Source organism: Fundulus heteroclitus, chromosome 4 (assembly GCF_011125445.2).
Source record: "Fundulus heteroclitus isolate FHET01 chromosome 4, MU-UCD_Fhet_4.1, whole genome shotgun sequence".
Classification (NCBI taxonomy): domain Eukaryota; kingdom Metazoa; phylum Chordata; class Actinopteri; order Cyprinodontiformes; family Fundulidae; genus Fundulus; species Fundulus heteroclitus.
In genome coordinates, this window is record NC_046364.1 from 36,541,846 (window position 1) to 36,568,945 (window position 27,100).

Sequence of the window (27,100 nt, forward strand, 5' to 3'; positions counted from 1 at the left end):
TTGCCTGTAATAGTAATAGCTTTATATTATTTTTGCCATATGAGATTCATAGCTAGTTAAAAGATCTCTGCAGGTAGGAGTCGGGCTAAAAGACCAATTTCTCTTAGCCTGTTGTCAAAATGGGAAAGACAAGAGAACTTGCCATTTAAGTAACGCAGATTTATGCTGATGTTTAGAAGTCGGGAAATGACTAAGAAAAAAGCTACACTGTGACACATTCTGCTAAGTTGTAGTATTAATAATATGAAAGACCACATTTGTTGATCATAATAAATTAAGTTAAAGACGATTGTTCATGTCGAAGGTAAGGCTCGTGTGCTTGCTTTGTGATCCTGTATTTTACGTCTATCAGATACTATGCATGTAACATCTAAAAAGACATGTTATATAAAAACATTACCTGCGCTATTCCACCCACAAACTTCGTCTTAACAACCACATTGTCCTCATCCGCTTTGTCAAACGCTGCTTTCTGAGCCGCCCGCACCAAATTATCCGACGCCTTTTTTACTGCATTCCCTGCAATCTGTAGAACAGAGGGAGAAAAAAAAACTAATGGCAAACAGGAAAATTGTTCATACAAATGCTATACATTATTAAAATAGCAGCAATACAAGTAAAGGAAAATATGCCAAACCGAGTGACTCAATAGCAGCATAGTGAAGTGCACCTGCTGAAAATGAGAAAGACTATGGAGCTTAAAACATGTTTTTCTGACAAACCCAAGCGAAATGGAGCATCTAGACTCTACAAATCAATTTTAATGAGTTCACAATCATAATTGTTATTTTTCATGACTTTTCTTTATTGCTAAATTAGAGCTGGGTGATAATTCAATAATGATATATATATATATATATCGATCAATAGACATGTGGTTCAGTAGAAAAAAGGGGTCAATAAAAAGTTCAATAGAAGAACAGTCTTCCTTTCTTTTGCATTCTAGTCTAGCATATAGGTTAATGCTACAGTCTTTACATCCTCCCAACCAATCACAAACCCATACCCAGCTAAGCTCCGAATTCAGAGAGCATTTTCTTTTCAAGATTTTGTTTTTTTGTTTGAATAAAAGGTTTGCTTTTAAATTCAGTGCCCTTTATTTAGAAATAGGTCATCAAGCAACAGCATAAAATGACCAGGGCTGCACTTAAAATATATTTTTTGAATTTGTTTTTGATAATTATCCATATCCATTAATCTCATTTCCATTTTATCAATATGCTTTTTTCCTATATCATCCAGCCCTATGCTAAATATGGACCAGTCATGCAAAAAAAAAAAAAAAGCCAACTGGTATAAGTTAAAGGGGAAAAAAAGCCAATGATATTACTATGGCCACTTTATACCTTATAATCACAAGTTTTCTTTTTATCCAACTCCCAGTTGGATTGTCATAAATAAGGTCAAGAAGGCTAGCTGCTACCTGCAGTCTTCTCATGGCCTCGGAGTCCTGGTCCGCCTTCACCTTGCAGGCCACCAGCAGCTGGGCGGTGGAGGCCGCCACCTGCTTGGCTGAGGAGATGAGCTTCTCCTCGCTCGCGTGGCCTTGCACTGAGGCGTTGGCCGCTTCGCACAGGTTGCTTGTCGCTGCGGCTACCATACGCGCCTGGGAAAAAAACGTGGAAAGGAAATGTTACCCGCCTTCGCTCCAACATCGATCCGCTGGAAAAGGGCGCCTCCTCAGCAGCGAACACTTACAGCAGAGATGAGCCCCTGGGACCACTGTCCGTCGTCCACGGCGTTGGCAGGGATGGAGCCCACTTTTCCCTGGGCCACCAGCTCCCTCTGAGCGGCTGAGGCAGATTTGACCAAAGCGCTGGTGGCTGCGGCGATGGACTTGGCCGCCTCCAGGATCTGCTCCTCAAAGTTCAGCGTCTCGTCTGCTTGCTGAAGGCGGAAGGACGGTCAGTCAGTGAGATGCTACGACCACTTCCACGCCATTTCCCCAACTCCCAAACACGACAATTAAAACTAAACAAATTTAATCTTAGCTGAAGAAGGACAAACATTCTGTAGTCCAGACATCCCGACATTCTCTCACGCACGCACACACAGACAAACATTCACACCACAAGTCTGTAGACAGAGCGGGACACTGTAGGAATATGTTTGATATATAGTTGGGACTGAATAACAACCTAATATATCAAACATATCAGACAGAGCCCTGCAGAGAAGGCCTCCGGTGGTGGGGGCGGGCAGGAGGAGAGGGTGGGGTGGGGTTAGATGGCAGCAGACTCGGACGCACCAAGCTAAAGCCAGGACATACGAGGAGAAGGGAAATGGATCAGGGAGGAAGAACAGGAGGAGGGGGGAGGACTGTAAACTGTGTTGTTGTAGAAGCGTGGGATGTAGACGGAGGTGACGCCTCAAAGAGGCTGGGTTTGTGTGGTTCACATAAAAAATGAGACAGACTTTGGCTAAACATGAAGGTGGACAGCAATCTTCGTTTTTTTTTACAACGGAAGAAACCTAATTGGGTGGAGCAATTATGCTGCCAATAACACGAGGACAGAACATGAAACTTAAGATCCAACGTCCTATTGAGACAATTTGAAAACGGGGCAATTTGCAACAATGTTGATAAACAGTGACAGCATGACTTATGCTAAATAAATACATAACGGCATTAATGTCTTTCTGATTTGGCTATGTTGCAAAAACAGCATCCCAGAAAGTGAACAGTCTGTCCAGCGACATGAAATGAAATTCAGAATTTTTGTCTTTAAAAAGTTGTTTCTGGCCTACAGCTGCTGCTTTGACACTGAAACAGCCTATTTGACGTTACCAGTGCCTGTTGCAAATGTCATACATGCTAAACAACAGGCATCAATGCCATGGATAGCACAAAGGCATGGCACTTACATAATTAAACAATATTTATGACAGTAACGATATTTATGACAGTAAAAGCCCTTCTTTGCAATATTGATATTGCATACAGTAATGTAGCAATTGCAATACATTTCCGATATATTGAGCAGCACTAGTTTATTAAGATTACAGTTCAGTTATTTTAGTGACAAGTTTCGGTTTCAAAACTGACAAAACGTTCCATCATAAAGTTTCAATGGTTTAAAGTCCTACTAATGGGTTGGCACAGAAATAGCCAGAGTTAGAGGATTTTCTCTGGCTGCATGGAGAATAAAGTTATTCCCCACCCTCACCTGTTTCTGTGCACTGCCGATCAGCCGGCAGCAGTTATGGGATAAAAAACATAGAAGAGGCTAATAATACTTGTGAAGGTAGAGTTGTTTCCCCAGCTAAAGCCGGCAACATGTCTGTTAAGCAGCCCACACACTCTGTTCTACTTATTTTACTCTAAAAAGAGGAGAATGACAAAACAAATGCAGAATATGTTGTGCAGTAAGCACTTGAACACTTCTGCTGTGTTTATAATTTTGTTTCTAAGTTTAAATCTACATAAAAATTAAGTGTTACAGAGAAAGATTCCAGAAGAGCCAAGATCTTTAGTATTAAAATTAAAGCTTTTTTTTTTTTTTTTTTTTTTTTTAAGAAATATATGTGCTGTATTCAGCTTCAAAGAAGATTAAATCCAAAACAAAGTCCTGTCAGCTTTAAGAAATTAAACATCCTAAAACAGAAGTGCACCTTTCTAGTAAACATTTATAATAAAATGTTAGGGCATTTCACTGATTTGTGCTCATAATTAAGAAAGCAGAGTATGACCACAAACTAAGCATTTTTTTTATTAATATTTGTTCATTGTTTGCATAACATTGGTGTGTTGATACAAGTAGCGATTTTCTTGTTTGTTTGTTTTTTTATCTTCAAGTCTTTCATATACCTTTTAAACTAAATAGAAAAATTGTAAATGCTTTAATAGCTAGCAACTGGGCGTCTCTTGCTTAAAAGGATATTTTGGATTTTCATATGCTGGATGACTGAACAGCAACACCAGAGTAAATAGAGCAATCTGTGTCACTTTGGCTTTTTTGTACCATTGATTCCAATTTCAGATGCGCTCTTTTTATGCAGTAGACTTGCAAATGAATCTCTAGTTTTGTTCTCTAGTTTTGTTCCCGGGTGTTAAAATCCCTCCATATATTCATGTTCTATTTATCTCCGCTGGGTTTAGTTTATTTTCTTTGCGGTGCAAATCTACCAAATTGGAAATGCAGGATTTAAAAACGGGAAATCTACTTTTTTAAACATTTTAAATAACTTTGCACAAAAAGTTTTAAAATTGATCATAATCAATTCTGCAGCCAATACAGATTCTACTGTTGGAGCACAAAACAAAAAGGATTAAGAAAAAACTGTCTGACAATTATATTAAAACAGAACTGTGAGCATATATAGTCCAGCATAATAAATTTTCCTTTGCAGATCTACTTATTTCACTCTGGATTTCATACTATGGGAGTAAATATCAAACCCCACTCTATTTTTTGTCAGTTATAGTCGCTGGATTAACTCACAATACAATAAAGACTAGAATGCAGCAGAGCTTTGAATATATATATATATATATATATATATATATATATATATATATATATATATGTTTTTATTGAGTATTATTGTTTATAAAACCAACTGAGAAATGTAAAGCTGCTTTTCAGAAACTTTGTAAAAAAAGCCTATAAAAATATACTTAAAAATATGCAATTACACCAGTTTACAAATAAAATATAAATGGGACCCATTTTGCTGAAATAAAGATATGTGTTACATAGCTCCATATCTTATCCAGCTGAAGCTTTACCAATGTAGGTCCTAGAATTGCAGGTTCTCTTAGCTTTTGACAGCAATGTCTACACTTGTGTGCAGTTTAAGAAATGTTTAAACTTGTTTCCCCTCTTCATCCCTAAGCTCAGCCATTCATCATAAATTCACCCACCTTTGGCTTTGCTCTGGGTTTGAGCTGCTCCAGCTTCTTCGCTGCTGCCTCAATGGACGCCGCGGCTCCGAGCAGCTCCGTCTCTGCGATCACTGTTGGATCCTCAGGGTCCACCCACTCCGAACCTGAAGCATGGCATACGCACGCCGTTAGGTTTTAAACTCGGGTGCAGAATTTCAATTAGTTCACGGAAACCAGGGTAGCATCAGAGCATGCCTCAACACGACGATCGGAACAGAAAAAAAAAAAAAAAAACAGAAACTGTGAGCACAGAAAAATGCAAAATCTCCTCACATCCCCATGCACAGCCGATGGAGCGGACAAACAGTCTGAAAATGAAGTGGTGTAGTTAAAATGGAAACAAAGCATGATGAATGAAGGCAACAGTGCTCAAGAAGCCAGACAGTGGCTGAGTTTGATTAAAGAAACCCTTGGCAGTGCTGAAGAGACATCTCCTTGAAACAAAACACAGTACAGAAATCATTGCTAACTTACCTCCATCTGTGGCAAGATAAAAGGGGACAGGAACATTATTAAAAGTTCTTAGAAATGTCACATGATACAGGGCCACATTATAACCACAAACCTCAAGGGATGCTATTTATATTTTAGGTGCTAGACCAACACCTCCTTGTAAAACGGAAGGGAAATTAAACATGTTTTAGCATTATGTGGTGCACATTTGTCTTCAGGCCCTTTTACTCTGAGACCCCTAAATACAACCCAGTGCAACCAGTTGTCACATGTCACCTGAAGAGTAAAAATAACCTAAATAAATGTCCCCGCATGCAAAACACGACATGTGACAGTAAACTAACACTGCTCATCATGAAACATGAGGGTGGTAGCAGAGACAGGGAGGATGGTCAGAGTTGAGGGGGTGCAATGCAATCCTTGAGAGGCTGCAAAAGACCTAAACCTCCAAGAGGACGTCTTTTATGATGACAACAACCCCAAGCATACTACCACCGCTACAATGCAATCATTAAAATCTGCATAGTCATGTGTTAGAATGGCCTAGTCAAAGTCTAGACCTACTTCCATTTAAGAATCTGTGGCAGGCGCTGCTGTTCAGAAATACTCTTCACCCAATCTGACTGAGTTTAGCCATTTTCCAAGAAGGACAAAATGTATCTGTGGCTACATGTTTTTTAAAAAGCATTTACATGGGTTGCCTGAATACAAATGCACAACACTTGAGATTTGTTTTTTTAAAAACAAAATGTTGAAAACTCTTTAGCTTTATTTCTTCTGACCCCAATTGATGATCTGCTTTGTGTTGGTCTCTCACATGAAAATCCAAATAAAAGTTTATGGTTGTATTGTGACAAAAAATGAAAGGTACAAGAGACTGAACTACATTTGCATGGCACTGTGTTGGGGGGTGCGGGTCTGGGTGGTGGCTGCTACCTTTCATGGCCTCGGCGGTCTGGATGAGCTCCGTGACGGCGCCAGCCACACGTTTGGAGCAAGCTGCCAGGTGCTGCTTCTGCTCTGCTGTGGGCTTCTGCATGACCTACACACAAAACACACGCTCACCAGTTAAACCCACTGATACGGCCAGGTGGAAGCTATTTTACGTCACAAAAAAGGGAAATCAAGCAAGTTGTTCTTTTCCCCTACATACAATTCCCGATGAAGGTTCTGGACCTACCAACAGCACCTGTTCCAGCAGATCGATGTATCCAGTTGTGCATTCCGCTCCGAACATCAGTGCTCTGCTCTTGACCTCCTTGCTGACCTCTGGATGGTATGCCGCTTGCTGAAAAGACAAGCAATTAACACTGTGACGACTTAATCTCTTTAGGACATGGCAGCCTGCACGTGGAAGTGGTTCGGCACCTTGCAGGTCGTCAGCATGTCAGAGATGGCTTTGCGGCTCAGGTTGGCCGTATGGATGATGTCCTCCTGGCGTGCCGAGTTTCCTGCCGCCACAGCTTTGGCGGTGGCTAAGGTGATGCCCTTAGTCATGCGTATGAACTCCTCTGGCGTGGTGGTCTTGTTTGGAGTGTCCCTGGACTGAAACAACTGAGGAAATGGACAAAACCACACAATTCAGTTAAATTTTATTTATACGGCGCCAATTCGTGATGCATGTCATCTCAAGGCACTTTCCAAAGTCAAATTCAATCACATTATACAGATTGGTAAAAAAAAAAAAATTCCTATCTAAGGAAATCCAGTAGATTGCATCAAGTGTTGACAAGCAGTGAATTTACTAACCAAGAGGCTAATTTTTTCCTGCATCACCCCGAGACAACACTTTAAATAAAAAAATAATAACCTGATGTATTGCTCATCGTCTAACAACGCTGTCAAATATTGCCCCCCCGTGTCAGGCCTCCCTCTGCCTTTCTTACCGACATTTCCTGTTTGATGCACTCGATGGTAGCCTCAAGCGCCCTGGTGCCGCGGGTAGCCTCGTCCTCCACAGCCTTGACAGTCTTCAGCAGGGAAGTCACGTTGGTCACCATCACCTGGCACACAAGATTGCTGATTTATGACCAAGTTAAAGTACTTTACCCTCATGACACAAACCATTGATGAACCTGTAAGTTAAGGCACGTTTACTTACAGTTTGTTTGGTAACACAGTTTTAAAAAGGTAATTAAAACCATTGGAGGGGAAAGTATAATGAAAGGCTATAGACAGAGTTTTACATGCCCTCAACTCCTGCAGGAAAGCCATATTAGTCCTAGGCTTTTGATGATCCATTTGAACTGTTTCTTTTTCCCACGGTGGCGTGACACAATACACAACTTCAATGGTTTTCAAAAACGAGGACTGGCCATGAAAGGTAACCCACGGCGAGTTAGAAATAAACAAACCCTCAAATACATACATAACGGCAATAATATTTTGTGGGCAGAAAGTGCGCCGATCAAGAAAAACAACAAAAGCTGCTGGTCTGTGATCAAAACCTTCAGCTATACCTGAAGTTTGCAGCTGCCTACTTGGATAATCCAACGAAATTTAGGAGAGAAAACGTGTGGTCTGAGGAGACAATGGTTGAGCTGTTTCACCACAATGACAAGAGATGTGTTTGGACAAGTCAAGATTAGCGTCTAAAGCCAAATAATGCTGTACTATCTGTAAAGCACGGTGGTGGTAGCATTATGCTGAGGCTCTGGTCTGCTGTTTTAAATTCACCCTGAACAGACAGCAAGATGGTTGGAGACAACAGAGATTTCTGACAGGGCAGAAGCCCAAACACATAAGAACCAGGTTTTAAATGGATACAGCAGGGAAATATTACGCTACTGGAATAGTGTCAAGCTCAACCCTACCGAACATCTGTGGACAATGTTTAAAAGCCAGATCCATCTGTGTGCTTCGCCAAATTCACTGACGCTCTTATTTTGTGACTACAGAGGGCGCTGTTATCAAGCAGGATTGTAGCAGGTCAGATGTAGGACAACTCTTGTTGTAAAAATGGAACCATACTGTAACTTAACCTCTTAAGACCCGGCAATTGTAGTCCAACCATAGGCTTTTTGATACCTAGAACCGATCAGTTTCTCGTCAAATATATATTCTTCTTTCTCCTGACAGAGCTGTAATTGAGGTTTGCAACTGACCAATCATTCATGTTTCAAGAAGAACACATTTTTTCAGACTTTTTTAAGGTGTCTAAAAGCCTATATTTGCATCACAGATTTTGAATCTTAAAAGGTTATAGGATAGGCTGGTGTCAACGCATGCTCAGTCTATTGTGTCATACTAGTGAAACAAAATTTGTTATATGCAGTAAAAAGATATGAAAGTCACAACATTGTTTAGGGTGGGATGTCCTTTAAATTCTGTTATGGTCACATTTTCTGATAAGGGCTATCAGAATAGATTATTAATTTCCGTTTACCTAGCTGCTGCCAGCATTTCAATGAAAGTGGTCAGACTTTCAGGAAGCAAAGACGCATGTGGTTGCTCTGCAACTCTCCAAGCAAGATTTAAACAAATATTTGTGGTGGCGTGTTTACACAGAGAGCCATACCTGTATGTGTAAATTTGATCCTGTGTGGATTAGAGAAAAAACGCCATACATTGAAACTTGTGCACCCAATTCTAGTTTCTGAAATAGCTTTATTAGTGAAACCAATGAACATTTCAATAAATCGTTAAAATCAATGAGACATTCCTGCTCGTGATGGGTTTATGTAAATTACCGTCACATCTATAATATTTCTGCCTGCACAACAGGAGACACTGTAAACTACAAACAGGACCAGAATGTCCAAATAAATATGCAATTAACCATAATTAATGAGTGCACAGCAAGTCATCACAACTTGCACACCTGGCAGAGATTTTATAAAAGAGGCCATTCCTGATGCACACAGGATTGTCAGGAGGGAAAACAGCTTCCTTTTTTCCCCACCTTAAGCCTAAATCTGCATGTTTTTTACCCCCTCTGTGTGACTTAATGACACCCTCGGCTGTTGCTAACTGGGAACTGGCATCTTCACGGCACAGAGCGCTAATGAGAAGTCGAACAGTGTAATCAGTGAATTATGTGCTGCTGCTTTGACACTGCAAACGTGTCAGAAACGAGGATTCAGCTGTTTAAGTTAAAAATATCAGGTTTCCATTAGGGCTGTGCATAAAAATCGATATAAAGATTATTATCGATATTTTTAAAAACGATTTAATATCGATATTCTGGCTTTCAATATCGATATACCTCCCAACCTCTAGGGGGCGTTTTTTTTTTTTTTTTTTTTTTTTTTTTTTTCTCCCAGTGTCCTGTCTAGCAATATGGCAATAGGAATTGATGTCTCAATGCCAGATAGAGCTCGACAGATTTTGCTTTTACAAGTGGAGCAAACGGCTTTCGCCATAGTGCTCCACTTGATTTATGCTTGTAAACAGCTTTATTATGATTCCTGCAAGGAGAATTTCAAATTATATGGACATGACAATGGGAGAGTAAAGGAAGAACAAAAAGTGAAAGAAAAGAAAAAAAAGAGTAGAGGTGAAAGAAAGAGGAGATAAAAGGGAGAGAATGATAAAACCTTCTTTGTCTGCTCCATCACCTGGAAAGAGACACAAAAAGAACAGCACAACCAACAGACATAAAGCAACAGATACACTCGAATAACACCTAGATGCCATTGCTAAATCATATATATTATTATGTAAGCTGACATGTGTAATGTGATATTTGAAAAAAGAAAGTGAAAGAACATAAATAAATAAATTACAAGATTACTGTATATAAGTGAACACTTAATACCTGGGACCCAGCACCTGTGGGAGATGTGAAAGTGCACTAGTTTAGGTGAACATTATCCAGAAATAGCTTGATAGTGATTGTGGAGAACCGAAGACCCTAGGGGGCGTTATTACAGCGCAACCATTACAGTTCACAGCGAAGGAGAGCGAGTGAGACGAATTTGTGGAACGGCCGACAGGATTTTAGAAGCTCCTTTGTCCCTAAAATCAGATGTTTGGGCACATTTTTGGTTTCTGTGACACGTTAAATGCATTGAAGCAAATGCACTTTATTTTCCTGTTAATATGTCTGTGATCAATAAATAGAACATAAACATAATATTTGGCTGATTTTGGTGATTGAATCACTGAGCATTAATTCAAAGTAATAAATATCGATATTGGAATCAAATCAAGCTGAGCTATGTATCGAGAATCGTATCGTATCGTGAGCTGTGTATCGAGAATCGTATCGAATCGGCTCATCCTAGATGATACCCAGCCCTAGTTTCCATGATGGCAGATAGTTTAGCATGCCTTTCAGATTCCCTCATCTTTTTTAGACCTTCTTTCATGAAATGAACATAATACACATTTATTTTAAGAAGGTTTTTATCACTAAAAGAAAGCCCCCATGTAAATATACAGAGAAACTGACCCCTCAAACTCCTTTAAACTCAGAGGCAGAGCTTGAGAGCGATCCCCCTCACCTTGGCGGCGCTCTTCAGCTGATACATGGAAGGATCATCTGCTGCCTTCCCTGCTGCACACTTGGTGGCACTAATGAGCTCTGCTAGCGCCTTGGCCACATCTTTAACTGCGTTTATCAGGACCACCTGGAGAAAGCCGCAGACAGGGACACAGACTTACCACCGTGAAGTTCTGGTAGCACCAAAAACTGACAGGATATACAGTTTCGCAGCTCATTGTTCGAGCAAACCGAAAGAGCCTGTAACCTGGGTTTCGGGGTCGTCAGAGCCGATGCTGGCCGCTCCCAGTTTGACCACATCGGTGAGCTGGGTGATGGTTTTGGCAGAAGACTGGGCGGCGTGGGCCAACCGGTCCTGACCGGAAGCGGCTCCGGACACGAGCATCTTGGTGTCCTCAACCAGGGCTTTGGCAGTCTTCAGAATATTTTCCCTGAGAGCAGAAAGGAGAGGAGGTAGGGTGAAAAAACTAAGAACAGGAGGTTGAGTTTGAACCTTGAACTCAAAGTCTAACACTAGCAGAAATAATCATCTGAACTGTGTTCAGATGTTTTGATTTCCAAGCAGAACTTTTTTCTGTTGTCCTCCCAAAGCTGCAGGAAAGTCTACATTTTAAAGAGTTCACCCTAACCCAGAACCGAGGAGTTCTGCTCCATGTCAAGCAGAACTGACACTTGTTTTTTGTCCATCTTCCATGAGGCACACACTCACTGAGGACTGCCTGAAAGGATTTATGTCACTGTGTCATGTAATGTCACAGCTCTCGGCTTGGATCAGCAGATATGCCTATCTCTGAACTGTGCTGCATTCAGGCCCTCATCGACAGAAGCTATTATGTCCTCTAAACATGGTGAGGTCCTGTAATACACAAATCAAACAAAAAATATAGCTCAAAACAGTATAGTGATTCCAATGACTGTTTGTGTTCACTGAAGCGGACGGTAAACCTGTTGATTGATTTTAATTATTAACGGTTGGTCTTCGATCATGCTGAGGTGCCGCTTTACTGCGAGGCATCCCAGACAATCAGGCTCAGTCAGGCATTAGTTAATTTTGATTTATTAATTAAGCAAACCGGCATTATGATAGTATGCGATACTGTCGCTAGATGGCGTCACGTCTATTTATATGTGCCTAGTGTGGGGGCTAATTTTCTTCACAAAAAAGGACCATGAAAACATTATCAGCATGTATATAACTTTATTTTATCATGATCAAATGGTTTTGGGTCTTTTTTTAAAAGCATATAACGTGCCTGTATACCTTTAACAATGCGACGTGACGCAGCCTCAAGTTTTCAAAGCTTCTGGGTATTTTGCATCTATAAAGATAAAAGACTTCCTCTGCATTTAGCAGCTAATGCTGCATTTAGTCAGTTTGGGATGGAAAAAAAAAAAAAAAAAACATCCGGGGAGGAGTTGCAATTATTTTTGCATTCAACCACTTCATGCTCCAACCTGTGGTCTGCGAAGGACTCGTCATTCTCTGCATTGAGTGTGCCGGCTGATGCAAACATGATGGTGGTGTCCAGATCTGCGATTATGCCCGACACCGCGCTGGCAGCTGTGATGCAGGCTTGGGTGCCCTTATTGCCAGCCTGGAGGGCTGATAGCACCAAGGACACCTGGGGACGTAGATAGATTAAAATCAATAATTATATAAGTGAGGATGGACCCCCCAGGTAAGACTTCATATCCTGCGTATCCTGAAAACTCAATATTATTTAATAAGTAAAACTGAATACTGTCAAAACAAACAAAAACAAACAATCTCCACAAATAAACTCCGTTTTCTATATTCGTATTTCCTGCCATTTCTCATGATAAAATATTAGGTCTTGCATTCATTGCAAAATTACTCATTTTCCAAATACTGCAGACAGTAGATAATGTGCTTTGCAAATGCTGTGCAGCCAAATTATACAGTCTGATACCTTCTCTGTGACAGCACGGGCGCAGTCAATGAGCTCTCGCTTGGTGAAGCTGTCCGAAGGGCTGATCTGTAAAGCTCCAGCCTTCTGGACCAGGTAGATACAGCCGTGACCGAGCTCCTGCACGCGGCTCTTGATCTGGAAGCCGATCTGCAATGACACACAAGTCCATCTGATCAACGTGGCGCCGATTTACAAAGACTATAAATTGATAGCGGAGGAAGATTTCCCATCAACTCTAACCAGCATCCTTGTTCCTGCGAGGAAACATGCCCACATCATGATGCTGCCACCGCCACGTTACACATTAGGTGTGGCGTGTTCAGGGCTGTGTGGAGTGTTCATTTTGACTGCTACCCTACATACCCATGAGAGCTAGATTTTATTGAAGGGTTATAGGAGAAAGGAGGCGGGATATTAACCTGACAACAGCCAGCTGCATGTATCGCTCCGCCTAGCTCCACTCACATACATCTGGGACACCGCGATAGGAATTGCCTTTACTGAAGGCTGGGCCTTATCAAAACTCCTTGCATATGATTGGATAAGCCACTTGTCTGTCATCTTTATCGACGTGCTATTTCAACCACTCACACCGAAGCTAACCCGTGACGCTGATGAGACCGACGCAGGAAAAACATTTTTTTTATTTTTTATTTTTTATGTGTTTGCGGCTCTAGTGGCACGCATTTTATTGACAGTGAGCTGACAGGAAGAGGGGGGAAGACAGGCGGCAAAGCGCCGCGGGTCGGAGTCGATCCCGGGCCGACCGCGTTGAGGACTAATAGGCCTCCTAACATAGTTACCGCTAACCGCTAACCGCTCCGGGGCGCGTCCGCGGACGCGCAACGCGGACGCGCCCCGGAAAACAAAACTTGCCAAATCCGGTCGGGAGAAGGGCGAAAACATGGTTTCCACCAACAAAAGCCTTCAGAGCCGTTCTCTGATGTTCTTTTAATGAAACAATATCAGATAGATTGGACAACACAGAAGAAATAGCAGCATCAATGTTAACGCTTGCTTCCTCGATGCGAGCCGCCATTGTTGTTGGAATCTCACGGTTGGAATCTTCACTTCTCCACTACGTCACATCCAGGAAACACCCGCCCTGCGTCCTGATTGGCCAGACCATAAATTTGGTTGGGGAAATCATTTTCAATGATCGATGTCCCAGATGTATGTGAGTGGAGCTAGGCGGAGCGATACATGCAGCTGGCTGTTGTCAGGTTAGCGGGATATAGCTATCACATGAAATACATTGAAGGTTCTGATTGAAATGATCAAGCAGTATGAGAACCTTTATTTGTTCACCTATAGCATAACCAGCTAGCTGAGCTGCTTTATGAGTGTGACTAAGGCTACGTTCACACTGCAGGCGTTGATGCTCAATTCAGATTTTTTTTTTTGCTGAAATCTGATTGTTTTTTTTGTTTTTTTCGGTGTGGCCGTTCATACTTATATTAAATGCAACCGTCATCAGACTTCTGTCTGAACGGTTCAAAGCCGCAAAGCGACCCGCACGTGCTGATAACAGACGGAGACGTCACAGAGCAGCGCATTGTTTATGGAAGTAATGGTGAATGTAATTGTTTCTACAAGTGTTCAATAAAGTTTTGTTAAAAATAATAAGAAGAAAAAAAACGCTGATACCGGCCAGCATGTGTCCTTGTTATTATTAGAAAGCTGTTCAGCAATGGGAGCCCACAATATTAAGACCACATAGCAAGTCTAAATAAGGTAAGAAGAAAGCAGCACAGCTGAAAATGGTCTTTTATGGAGCGCTAATTGCTACTACTGTGTATGGATGTGTAGTGAGAGACAGCAGAGTGACGAGGAATAAGGATAAAATGCCACATGACCGTTCAGACTGCGGACGATTTGAAAAAAAATCTGATACATATCTGAATTGGTGCCACATATGGAAGTGACTTAAATCGGGGTTTTTTTGGGAGGTGAAAAGCTCGAAATTGGACCATTCACACTGCAGTGAAAAAGACGGATATGGGTCGCATTTCCCTGCGAAATAGCCTAAAGGTTTGAGTTTCCTCCTCACCTCTTCTGGCTCAGCGGTGTGCGCAGCCAGCCGCCCCTGAACAGCCAGCTGGCTGTAATCCACGGTCACTTGAGAGGCGAGCGCCCCCAGCTCATCTGGACTGGTCACCGATTTGGTCATCTGATAAACACACACACACACACACACACACACACACACACACACACAGAGCGATCATCAGAGTAGAGCTAGAGCACATGGGTTAATTTCAGTCTAGTGATCAGCGTTTACAAACCGGTGGCTTTGCATGAAGCGTTTGCCAAATTACTACCACAATTCTTTGCATGAACATACAGTACGATAACAGGTTGGCTATTAATCTTCCCGATATTGTCAAGTTGGAGTTGCGCTTGTCATGAAGGCTTACCATTTCCTGAGCCGTGACTGCAATGGCCTTTGAATGTTTTACCATATTCGTCTGGTAATCAACAAAGGAACCTTCAGGCTCAGCAGGCGTCCCCTCATCCAGCTGAATATGAACACAAACGAGTTAGAAACGGCACTGCAGCTTGCATTTTACACATCTTTTTATTTGTTCCTCAAACACACAAAATATCAGAAAAAAGACAATCACTCAGGTTTGGTCATCTACCCCTCAATACGAAGCATCTGATGTGTGTGCGGGGCATCACTTCATCTGCAAGTTATCCACCAAATCCAGTATGTGATTATAGCTTTAAAAACATTTACTGAAGAATTCAATCACTGGCTTGCAATGCAATTGTATTTTTTGTATAATTTAGTTTTACTAAATTGGACAAGTTCACCACAAGTGCCTGACACAGGAAAGGACAAAATGAAGATGACAACACGTGTGAAAAAAAAAAAACAGGTCTGAAATGTAGACAACTCATTCTGAGACCATGATATTCGCCACTCCCATGAAGTAGCAGCTTGGAATCTGCAGCCTTCGGCAAGTGGCGGCGATCGTGAGAAAAGCTTCAAATGTGCTCTGCTCAAATCACAGAGGACAACGAGCCATTATGCCCATTGATTATCCCCGTTTAATTAACTTGCTGAACGTCACACAGGCAAACAGACTCCAAATGCTCAACATGCAGAGCTATGCATAACAATTATATTAAATAATCCACGATGTGAAATTAATTCAAACACGTCGGTTTGAGCTCGCACATCTGAGGCACTGTCACCTTAGTGATAATTCTGGTTCAGGGGTGTCATAAGCTGGCGTTATTCCACACCTGTCCTCGGGGTAAAAACATTTGACTCTTTTTACGCATCATATTTTTGCCAGCAGCTCGGCTCTTGGAAATAGATCATGTCTTTGTTTTAGGGTGGATGCATTAACAGTCAATTTTGCCCCACTGAATTATTTATTGTGCTCAGGCAAAGCGGAGGTTGCAATCATGATGATGCAAACATGGGGTGACAAAGTCTGGGTCAAAACAAGGAAAACTAACCAGCTTTTAAAATAACAAAGCCTTGTATATAGATTGTTTTGATGCTACAATTAATGGTCAAATATTGCAGAAATAAAAAAAATATATATATATTCACGTTGAAGTTGAACTTCCGAACACATTTTATCACAATTACAACCACATGTGCCAATGTCTTTTCATGGGATTTTCTGTGATGGAAAAAGTCAACATGTGACACTTTTTTTTTTTTTTTACAGAATATTAGTGAACAAACAAGAATTATGAAACAAGGAACCAAGAAATTCAAAGCAGTGTAAGGTTATCTCATGGATAGCTGTTCAGTTAGTTATTGAAAACTGGAAAGGGTGTGACTGAGACTGGGTCATCCAACTAAATGCATTACTCAAAGAAGCAGCCAAGAGGGCCATGCTCTGGAGGAGCTGCAGGGTTCCACGGCTCATATGGAGCAATCTGTTGACAGAAAACCTTTAGTTGCACATTAAAGACAAAATCTGGACTTAATGTAAGGGTGGCAGGAAGAAGACCATTGTTGAAAGAAATCCACAAGAAGTCCAATGTAAACTTTGCTACCATGTGGAAGAAGATGAGACCAAAATGTAACTTTTCAGCTTATATACTCAACGGTGGTGGCAGAATCATGCAGTGCGGATGCTAATCACAGGGCAATCTTGGCAAACCTATTAAAAGCTACTAAAACATACTGTTTAAGGTAGATCTGCAAAACTGGGGGGACATAACCCCCTGAGGAACTGACGCTGCAACTGCAGCAAAAGGTGGTTCTACAAAGTATTGACTAAGGAAGCATTTTACACTAATACACATTGCACTTCACAGATTTTTATCCATAGAAAAGTTTGAAATCCACATATGACATTCCTTCCACATTGAAGTTGTTTTGCTCTATCCTATAGTATGCCCATAAAAAACACATTTGTAATTGTAACATGACAAAATTTGCAAATGTTTAAGTAGGAAAACGTTTGCAGGGTACTTCACCGTCAGGAAGCAATAGCCGCATTCAACCATAAAACAAACTGAAATTCAAACGATTCAATGGGTTTGTTTGGTTCTAAATATTAATTATTATTAATTTACTGTGAAGCAGTTGAAACACTTCTCACCCTGCCGAACTCACCTTGGCCATGGCCTCGGCGATAGACTCCACCATTCCTCCCACCATCCCCACCTCGCTGGCAGCTTCGTTCAGCGTCACCATCATATCATCCACCGCCTCCTTCATGAGCTGAGCTGCCTCCGCTATGGCGTCATGCGTATGGGAAGCCTACAAAGTGGCGACACAAGCACCCATGGAGACTGTTAAATATCCTCCTTGGAAGCCCTTAGATCATCTCAACAGATGTGACGCTGCGGAGAAGAACCAGTGAAAACACAGCATGAAGTGGAGGGTGAAGCAAAAATGTTCCTGCCTTGGGATTTCCTCCACCCTCCTTGGCAGCGTAGAGCATCTGCAGAGCAGACTCAGCCAGGGTCTTAGTTTGGTCCAGGAAAGTCATCTGCTGCTGGTGGTCACTGAGCTTGGAGGCGACGCCCACAGACGCCTTGATGAGAGGTTCAAAGTAACCCGCCAGCTGGGTCACCTGAGGGGGGGAAAGGCACGAGAATATACAAGTTCTGTGAACAGAAATCTCAGTTAGACATGAAACAAAACATGACTTTCTAATTAGCTTTTTCTCAAGTATGCGGCAAACCTTTTGCAGAGCTTCTTTACATTTTCCATTTCAAATTTCCATCCTTTTCCAGGCTCAATTTTCTATATGTTTGTTATTCAGTTCCTAAATTATTCTGGATATGTTAATATTCCAGTAGTACTGATCAGTAGTAGTCAATTCTGTAGGTTTCACATATCAGAAAACAACACAATGTTCAAAGTTACTTCAGGTTTCTGTGTGGTGCACGGTAATGTCAAAGCTTTTTTTTTTTTTTTTTTTTTTGCACCTTGGCCAACTTAGACCAGCTATCTTGAATTTGCATGAAAAGGTACATGGGTATTGTAGAATAAGTGCTACATCCTTTAAAGAAATTTGCACACTTGTTGCTTTGTTTGCAAATAGAAAACATAGCACTGGGAATTGTAACCAGGCCAAGTTCAAGGACCATGTGGTCCGGTTTAACCTGTAAATTAATTTTAAGTCTCAAATTCTAAAACTTGTAAAAAGGGTCTAGATTACTTTTGAACAAGAGCTTTGTATCAGTAAGTCAAAAACAAAACACTGCAGGTAAAAATGTTAAAAATCAAATTGTGACATGATAAACTGTAGATAAATGTAAATCAATCTAAAACCACTGCGTTTTGAAAGATCGTTATATTTTTGTCCTGTAGAAATATCCAGCATTTTTCAACATTCACATTTTCTATCTTCCCCAAACTTAACTAAACCTAGAAAAAAACGCTCAGCTTTTACGTTTCAGATTTTAATTGGTCTCGACTCAGATAAGCCTGATCAGTGCAACTCTAATAAGGATTTAGTTCTGGTATGTTGTGGTGATTTCAATAATTCTATCATATTCCCTTACTTAAAAAAAAATAATACATTTTCTAAAACCAAACAAATCTGTTGCTCCATCATTCCAGGGCACTAGTGATTAACATCCCCGGCCCACATACCTTGTGTCCTAGTTGGGAAGCTTCGCCTCTGGCAGCTGTGGAAACGGGGTCAATTAGGTAGCCAATTTCCTGCACAGAGGACGTCAGCTGCTCCTGTAGCGCCTGAGCGGAGAATAAAAGAAAATAAATGATTTCATTTGATCAAAATGTACCGGTTTGTGCAAACAAGCCATCAAGAAACTGCATAAATCAAAGCAGCAAAAGAGAAAGACGCCGGTTCTGTGATTCTATGGCTTTAGATATTCAGCAGAAGGATCTAACGGGGTCAAAACATTGCAATAAAACTGAGCCTTTGTTCGGCTGCTCACCTCCAGCGAGATGTCGTCCCTGCTGGGTAAGTTCTGGCTGACGGCCGCCAGAGAGGCCTGCTCAATGTCTCGGATACATTTGTTAATATTATCGATTGACGAGTCGCACTCCCGCTGGCCGGGGGCCTTGTCCCTGAGACCCAGACAAGACAAATTGGGGTAAAAACAGAAAGCTATAAAAAAAAACTAAAAAAAACTTGGGAGACAGATAAAAATGAATAGATAAGGAAAGAAGAATGATAGAGGAGAAAAGCTGTTGTTGTATTTTTAACATCTTTTCTTTGGGATTTCCCCTCTCAGTGCTGAAATTAAAGGTCTTCTCTTAGTGCAAGGAAATCAAGCTGGGCAGGGAAATTAGTTTTGCAGCCCCCTGAGCGGTCTGCAGCTCTAGCCTCATGGGCAGAATAAGTATGTTAAGCATCAATTTGGCCCTGTGGGCGCGACAGTGAGGAAATTTACAAGAAAACCTCATCTTTGTGCTCAATGAGACGAACAAAGTTATGAGGATGACCTCTGTAGGACAAAAAGGCCCTTTGCCATTTGTATTCTCCGGCACCGCAGACGATCATAGAATCCTATTAAAGGCATGGGCCGCAGTCCCAGTTGTGAATTTGTAGTCCATAAGGGAGCCTGTGATAAGAGCAGCAGAACTGAAAGAGATGCTAAGCTGCCTGGCTGTGAGTGAATGCTAATTTGCAGATGTTCTGGGAAGAGCAGAGAGCCCCAAAATTCAGTGCATCTGTTGCAAGGGATCAAGTCCCTCTCTGTTTCCGGTATAATCTCCTCTTTCACAGGCTGACCTTGTTCAGAACAACAATGTCCACGTGCAGGCTTTCATAGAGACAAAAACTGAATTGTATTTGCATTACGAGCCAAACGTTATTAGTCATCTATTATCTCGGCTGAACAAGTTCACCATCTTTAGCGTTGTATCTTAATAGTCATCAAAATGTTAATTTCAATATTTCCAAAACTGAAGCTCATAAGTAGAGATTCACCGATCCGATACCCGTATCGGATATCGGCTCCGATATTGACTAATTAGCGGATATCGGATGATTGACGCCGATCCAGTAATTATTTATTTTTTTTATTAATGTCATACAATACAGTTACAGCGATCTAGTCACTTCTTTTCTGTGTTTGCAACGGTTACACAGAGCACGTGTCAGACCCAGCCAAGTCTGATATTTGGAAACATTTCAAACTTGTCCAACTGTAACATGCAGCATAAAGTGCGAGGGGGGGGGTGATAAGTTTGGTAAATTCAACACCACACTTAAATTAGCGCCTCCACAAGCACCACGCTAAAGAGCATGAACGGTTTATTCCTTTAACAGTAGTATCAGATCGGTACCGCGTATCGGCCGATATGCTCAGCTCAGGTGTCGGATTACAAAAAACTGGATCGAAGCATCTCTAATTATAAGGAGTGACATATTTCAAACCCTTTGTTGAACTGATGATGACTTACAGCTACTAAAACCCCATACTTCCATTTCTTAATACATTGGAAGACCAATACAAACCTCTTAATACAAAGATGGCAGCCCACTCTAAAATATTTCCATGTACTCTACAGTATATGTAGTCAATAATTGGTGGGGGCTCCTTTTTCTTGATTCACAGCATCGTAGCATGAAAGATATCAGCATGAGGCTCTGCTGAGGCGTTAAAGAAGCCCAGGTTGCTCTTGTGCTTATCTGCGTTGTTCTCGTTGGCGTCTCGTGACACCTCAGATTCTCTATGGGATTTAGGTCAGGCCAGTGTGCTGACCTGTCAAGCAAAGTAATATCACGGTCATTACGGTAGGTATTGGTAGTTTGGGAACTGCCAACACCTACGGGCAGCAAGAACGAGCACCTGGTCTTGCTGGAAAATAAAAGCATAAAGCTTATCAGCAGACAGAAGCATTTCCTGATAAGCTGCACTGATGACGTAGACCTAATAAAACATGAGCTCCAGCATGTCTCCCCAAAATCATCACAGACTGTGGGAAAGTCACACTGGACCTCAAGCAACATGGCTTCAGTGCTTTTCCACTCTACTTCCTGACTCTGGAATCTGGATTTTTGAAATTAGATGAAACTTGCTTTCATCTAAAAAGGGGACTTTGGACCAGCTAGCCATGTTTTGTGCACCTTTCTCTACCACGCATCTGCCTTCCACTTAACTCTCCATTAATATGTGTTGGTGTTTAGATACAGCACTGAACAGCAAACTTCTTTAGTAATTTCCTTTTGTGGCTTACTATCGATGACTATGCACGCCATAAGATAACATTTCTGTGTTCATTTATTTTTTCATAATTTTACTGAACATATTCTACTTTATGAGACCTTGGATTTGAGGTTTTAATTAGCTGTAAGCCACACTGATCACAAATAACAGAAATAAACACCTCAAACATGTCATCCTTAGTGAATTAGATCTGTGAAATCCCCATTTTTTATTTAAATCCCTGATATTAATAAACTTTTCAATAATAGTCCAATTAAGTGCAACACGCCTGTAATTTGATAACTATGACAACATCGAAAATGAGAGAAAGTGTGATATCTGAACAATTTCTCGTTTACTAACCGGATGGCTGTGATCAGACTCTTGATGGAGTCAGAGACGGTGCGAGAGTGACCCGCCAGAACGGACCAAGTGGGCGGGTCCTTGGGGTTGATGACCAGCGACCGTGCCGTTTTGAGCAGGTGGGTGGAGCTGTCGAGCATGGAGCGCGCCGACTGGAGGATGGGTTCCTGAGCCGTCGAGCCCTTAGGAGGAAAGCAATTAAGTGAATTGCAAAAGAGCGCATGCATTTTACACTTCCACAGGTGTAGACATTGGCTCCAGCTGTTCTCACAACCGCACCTCGTTGCTGATTTTAGCCGGCACGCTGGCAAACTCTGGGTTGGAGGCGAACGTCGTCAGGTTCTCCACTGCTTCGATGAGCGGAGCTGTGGCAACTCGACACCTGTTTCTGTTCTCTTCCGAGAAATCCCCATCTAGAGCCTGCAGCGTCATAGAGATGCAACACTAGCATCAACCACAGAGTTACTGAACTAAAATGTCTTATAAAAGTAAATTGTAACTCAAAGACATTTCCTTATATTATTCCGCACGGATAAAAGAGTTTTGCAGCTATTGCTGCAGCATGCCAGTCGTGGTTCTACCTTGATAGTTTTGACTAGGTTGGCAGTGGTATTAGCCACCTCCTTGGCAGATTGCACAAAGTGCCTTTTAGCAACTGGGTTGGTAGTCTTGGAGGAGGCCAGACGGCAGGCGTTGCACAATGCAGAAGTGTGCTTTGCAACGATTGTGGCTGCAGACAACACCTGTCACATTGTAGATAATGAAAACCAAAGTGAGCCACAGATTTGAACTCAAAATAGTTACTTATTCACAACAAAGCAGCTTTAAAATGCATTGCAAAAAAACAAATGATGTGTAAGCAAAGAGAAGCACTATTACATAGAAAAAAAATAATAATCGCTACTAAACTTTTGACAAGCTGTGAATGGATCAAGAACACCCAGGGAGATAATAATACTAATAAGAATAGTAAATAATAATAAGACAAAAATGGAGGTGATAATTAGATAGAAACCAATATTAGGCTTTCATATAAGCAAGGTGGCTCTTTGAATGGCAAACAGTTCGAGGTTTACACACCAGAATCACAACTTTGGGTAATTTAATCATAGTTTTTGCACAAATATCGTGAATGTATGATCACTAGGAAGTAAGAAAAGCTACAACTTAAGAAAAATGTTAAAAATAACAACATGCATAACAATAACAACATAAGGTCAACACGCAGGAAAAAAAGCAAAGAAAGAAACAAGATTTCTGTTACAAATAAAGCTATGAAGCGGCTGTCAGAAAATCCCTCTACTAAGCACTTCAGATCAGAGACGTTCACACGATTTGCTGTATGCATGTATATTTGTTCACCTGGGAGGGGCTGCTTTGTGGGTCCACTAGGTTCTGACAGGCCATCTGGATAGCCTGGTTGGCTCTAGCAAACTGGATGGGGTCCACCAGTCCCTGGTGGCCTGCCTGACTGTTGGGATCCGACACACCCACCAAGTAGGAGGCCTGAGAGAAATATACATATATAAGAATCTCCATCGCCAGCATACAAGGAGCAGCTTCCCCTCCCCTCGCCGTACCTGCGCTGCAGCTTCAGTGAGGCCGCACAGGGCTTTGGAGGCTGAGCCGACACAGTCTCCAAACGCAGGCACGTCCCCGGTCTTGCAGTTCTGAGAAATGCCAGCCATGGACTCTCCCAGGACCTGGGAAAAAACACGAGCGGGAGAGGCTCCAATGATTGGGGCGTGCTAGTGCAAAGGGTACTCCATCATCAGGCTGCTGGATTTGAAGGCCTTACCTTGGAGTTCTCCATCACGCTCTCAATGCAGTCAAAGTAAGAGAGGTCACTGATCGGTTCACTGGGGTTGTCCAGCATCCCTCTGACAGCCTGATGGGCAAATAAGGGGGAGAGGATGACTGGCTCGTACTTCTACACAGCAGAGAAAGCGTTGAGCGAATAATCAGCAACCAGGTTAGATTTACCTCCAGCTCTCTAAGGGCGTTGTCACACTCCTTCTGGCCGGGCGCCTGCTGCGTGCACAGCGTGATCAGCTGGTTGATGCTATCAGTCACAGCCCTGGAACACAGAATCAACACAAAAACAATCATCAAAAAGAGGATTAGCATTTATTCGCATGCTGTTTGAATGCATCTGATTAAGAGTTTCATGCACAGATCTACAACACAGGTGATGCAGCACAAATGGAAACATGGATGGAACTGTAATGTTTAAATACTGGTAATGATGTTAAAGTGCTTTTGAAGACTTATTTTGTTTGTTGAAAAGGTAAATAATGTGCTCCTATTAGCTGTAATTTTCCCATCTAACATGTGGTAGAGGGCGCTCTGGTCAGATGAGCTAAGAATTAAATGTTAAAAAAACATTAAAAAAAACATTGTGGGGCAGAAAACTATCACCAAGTGTGAGGTTAAGCTTTTTTGCAAAGAAGAATGGACAGAAAATATCCTCTCTAGATGTCTAAAGCCGGTAACGACTTACACCAAAAGCTTTGCAGCCATGTAACAATGGAAAAATTTATTTCACTAAAGCATTTATTCAGGTTGCACAAAAAGCATGTGTAACCATGCATAACCTAGGGCTCACAGAATGCAGAAAAGTTAAGGCAGGTACGACTGCTTTTTCAAAGCAGTGAACGTGGCTAGTCGTCATACCTTGCAGCAGCAGCAAGCAGATTTTTGGCGTTTGCAGCTGCTGGGTCCACAGACAGACTTTTCGCAGCCAACAGCAGTTTGCTGGACGCCATGGAGATGTTTTTCAGGTTACCAATCACTTGCACCTGGTCATCCTTTTTCTGAAAACATAAGGTCGTAACTTGAGAAAATGCATTGCACATTGCTACTTTGCCATGACTGTGGAGCGGATTTCCCTGTAAATCCAACCTGCGTGTGTCCGGCCATTTCTATGCCAGCATCCAGAAACTCATCAAAGTCCTGACTGAACTTCCCGGAGGCTGAGGCCAGCTGGTTGCTGGAGCTTCTGGAGGCGTGGACCACCTCCCCCGCCGACTGGTTCAGGTCCGCTGCGGTCTGAGTCAGATCGTTCTGGGCCTCTTGAAACGACTTGGAGGACGGAGGGATCTAGACAGTGGGGAGAGGTTTGTTACCGTTTCTTACATCAAACAGTGGCACGAGAGTCAAATTTGTTACTCACGGTCGTCTTCAACGCAGCGAAAAAAGAAATTCTGAACACAGAGAACAGGAGCTACACTGACTCACTGTTTCAATCAGAAGTTTCTTGCTGGCCTCGCCGATGCTTTTCAGAGCCATGTCGACGTCCTTCTGGCCGGGCAAACAGTTGACGCAGTTATTCAGGGAATGAGAGACGGCTTTGGCCACCTGGAACACACCGCAGGATCCCAACACACGGGGTTTTACAGAGGTTAGAGGAGGCGACCCAGCTTAGCTAAAAATCTGCCCGTCAGGTTCATGAGCCAGGCAGCACACCAAAACCCAATAAATAAAAACTAGATCCGAGCCTGGAAAGTCTAACAAATCTGGATTATCCTTCATTCCAAACACATCATTTTATTGGAATACTAATTTTATATGTATTATTTCATCAAATAAATAAATTACCCATTCATTCATTCACTTTTTTAGACAGAACTGCATTCCTCTGTCCTCTGGGTAAAACCTAAACCGGCTCACCTGAGCCAGCCTCTGCTGGCTCTCAGCGTCTCCGTCGGAAATCAACGCCTGCTTGGCCTCGTGGATCAGAAGCGCCGAGCCCTCCATGACATCCCGGGCCGAGTCCAGCATGGCCGCCGCAGCCTTGGGGTCCGTGGTGGACGCAGCAACGCCGCGAGCTGCCTGGCCGAGGGTCCTCAAGGCCTGGGCTGTCTCTCTGGCAGCCACTCCTGGGGACGGGTTCACACAATGACAGCGAGCGTCACCACAGAACATGCTGCACGCCTGCGGAGGCGAGACGGCCTTTTGAGGTTTTGCAGAACTAACCAGTGTAATGCTCATTTCCTTGAGCTGCACATGTAAGCAGCTGAGCCATGGAGGATCCCACCGCCTTTGAGGTGCTGCCCAGATCCTGAGCACACCTTTCCAACTAAAAAAAGGTAGAAACACACAGAAAAAGGTTAGCCTAGCTGTTTTTTCTTGTTTGTTTTTTTTTATTAACGATATTTGTCCCCCGAGAATATTTTCAAGAACGTCTCGCACCGACTCTCCAGGCAGAGGTTTGAGCTGAGCGTTGGCTGCAGCCAGCTTCGCATCTTGCAGCTCGCTTCTCAGCGTCTGGATGGCAGTGAGCGCAGAGTCGATCTCCATGGGGCCACAAGCTTCATGAGCCTAGGAGGTAAGATTCGGCCTTCAAAAACAGCTCTAGTATTTACAGCTCATGCTACGTCGCTGTGTGTAGCGATGCTACAAGATTTAAAGAGAAAGTCTGAAAAGATACACAGAAAAGCTTCAATACATTTTCATAAACTGTGAAGAATTTTACAAAAGAGGCTTGAATAGAAAACACACACATAGTCCACATGAATACCAAGTCTAAATAGGATATGTGCGTCATTACATTTTTTTTCTCATGCGTACAGCGGCTAGCGTGACTAAACCGTGGTGTCTTTGTGAGTTTCCCCGTGCTCTACCTTCTGCGCAGACGTCCTCAGCTCAGCCAGGCAGGTGGCCAGGTTTTTGGCACACTGACCCAGTTGCATGGCTGCGGCCTGATCGGTCACGGTGGGAACAGACGACTTGGCCGAGGTCACCATCTTACTACCGGGCTACACGAGGGAAAAGATGTCATTTTCACTGTTATTTCTAAATAAATGCTCAATGAAAATGCTTTACTTAAAAGTAAAAAGGGTCCAGCAGCCTGATCATCGTGTTTTCACAACGCCGTTAATGTTTCTTTAAGCAGAAACAGGTTACAGGCCTACTTTAATGGGTCCTCCCGTGACATAAGCACTATTTATAACTTCAGCCTGGTTCCCAATGTAGGACTGATGTTATTTGGGGAATATGAAGTTTTAAGGGGTCCTCACGCAACTACAGTGAGAGCTGCTGGGGCCATAAGCTTGCTGTACCTGCAGGAAGTTCTGGCTGGCAATGATAAGGGCCAGCTGTGCACTCAGGTCCTCCGGTTTGGCCTGGCTGCCTCGTACTCCTTGGACGAGCTGCGGGATGTGGTCTGCAACAGCCTGCAGTGGCACATACCGCCCCCAAAATCACAACTTAAGCTCAGTGTAAACTGAGTTTGTAAATCATCCAGCAAAGAATTTTGTGAGAGAGAAATGAAACGGCTAATAAAAGACAGAAACATTGCAAAACAGTCTTATTAAGTGACAGGACAGAGAAAGGTGCATGCGCGTCGGCTCTAATGCCCACCTTACAGCTCTGCACCAGCTGCTGGTGAGCTGCTGTGTTCTTGTTGGAGGCGGCGGC

The 27,100-nt window shown here is 42.4% G+C and overlaps 1 protein-coding gene across 1 annotated transcript in view; it reads right to left on the minus strand.

Annotated features, from left to right (window-relative positions):
- Window positions 1-27,100, minus strand: part of tln2a (talin 2a) — a gene marked incomplete in the record, with an annotated part of 95,489 nt that overhangs the window by 4,432 nt on the left and 63,957 nt on the right. Inside the window, 35 exon segments of the mRNA XM_036136501.1 lie at window positions 401-526; window positions 1,424-1,606; window positions 1,699-1,887; window positions 4,865-4,989; window positions 5,360-5,365; window positions 6,275-6,380; window positions 6,519-6,626; window positions 6,707-6,892; window positions 7,225-7,341; window positions 10,783-10,908; window positions 11,029-11,212; window positions 12,237-12,403; window positions 12,713-12,859; window positions 14,763-14,882; window positions 15,130-15,231; window positions 17,301-17,447; window positions 17,593-17,763; window positions 18,792-18,893; window positions 19,100-19,232; window positions 21,683-21,864; window positions 21,962-22,102; window positions 22,264-22,425; window positions 23,045-23,188; window positions 23,263-23,385; window positions 23,481-23,570; window positions 23,666-23,759; window positions 24,356-24,495; window positions 24,584-24,781; window positions 24,920-25,039; window positions 25,352-25,560; window positions 25,658-25,760; window positions 25,874-26,002; window positions 26,305-26,439; window positions 26,743-26,856; window positions 27,044-27,100. Of these exon segments, the coding sequence (XP_035992394.1) occupies window positions 401-526; window positions 1,424-1,606; window positions 1,699-1,887; window positions 4,865-4,989; window positions 5,360-5,365; window positions 6,275-6,380; window positions 6,519-6,626; window positions 6,707-6,892; window positions 7,225-7,341; window positions 10,783-10,908; window positions 11,029-11,212; window positions 12,237-12,403; window positions 12,713-12,859; window positions 14,763-14,882; window positions 15,130-15,231; window positions 17,301-17,447; window positions 17,593-17,763; window positions 18,792-18,893; window positions 19,100-19,232; window positions 21,683-21,864; window positions 21,962-22,102; window positions 22,264-22,425; window positions 23,045-23,188; window positions 23,263-23,385; window positions 23,481-23,570; window positions 23,666-23,759; window positions 24,356-24,495; window positions 24,584-24,781; window positions 24,920-25,039; window positions 25,352-25,560; window positions 25,658-25,760; window positions 25,874-26,002; window positions 26,305-26,439; window positions 26,743-26,856; window positions 27,044-27,100 (4,686 nt within the window).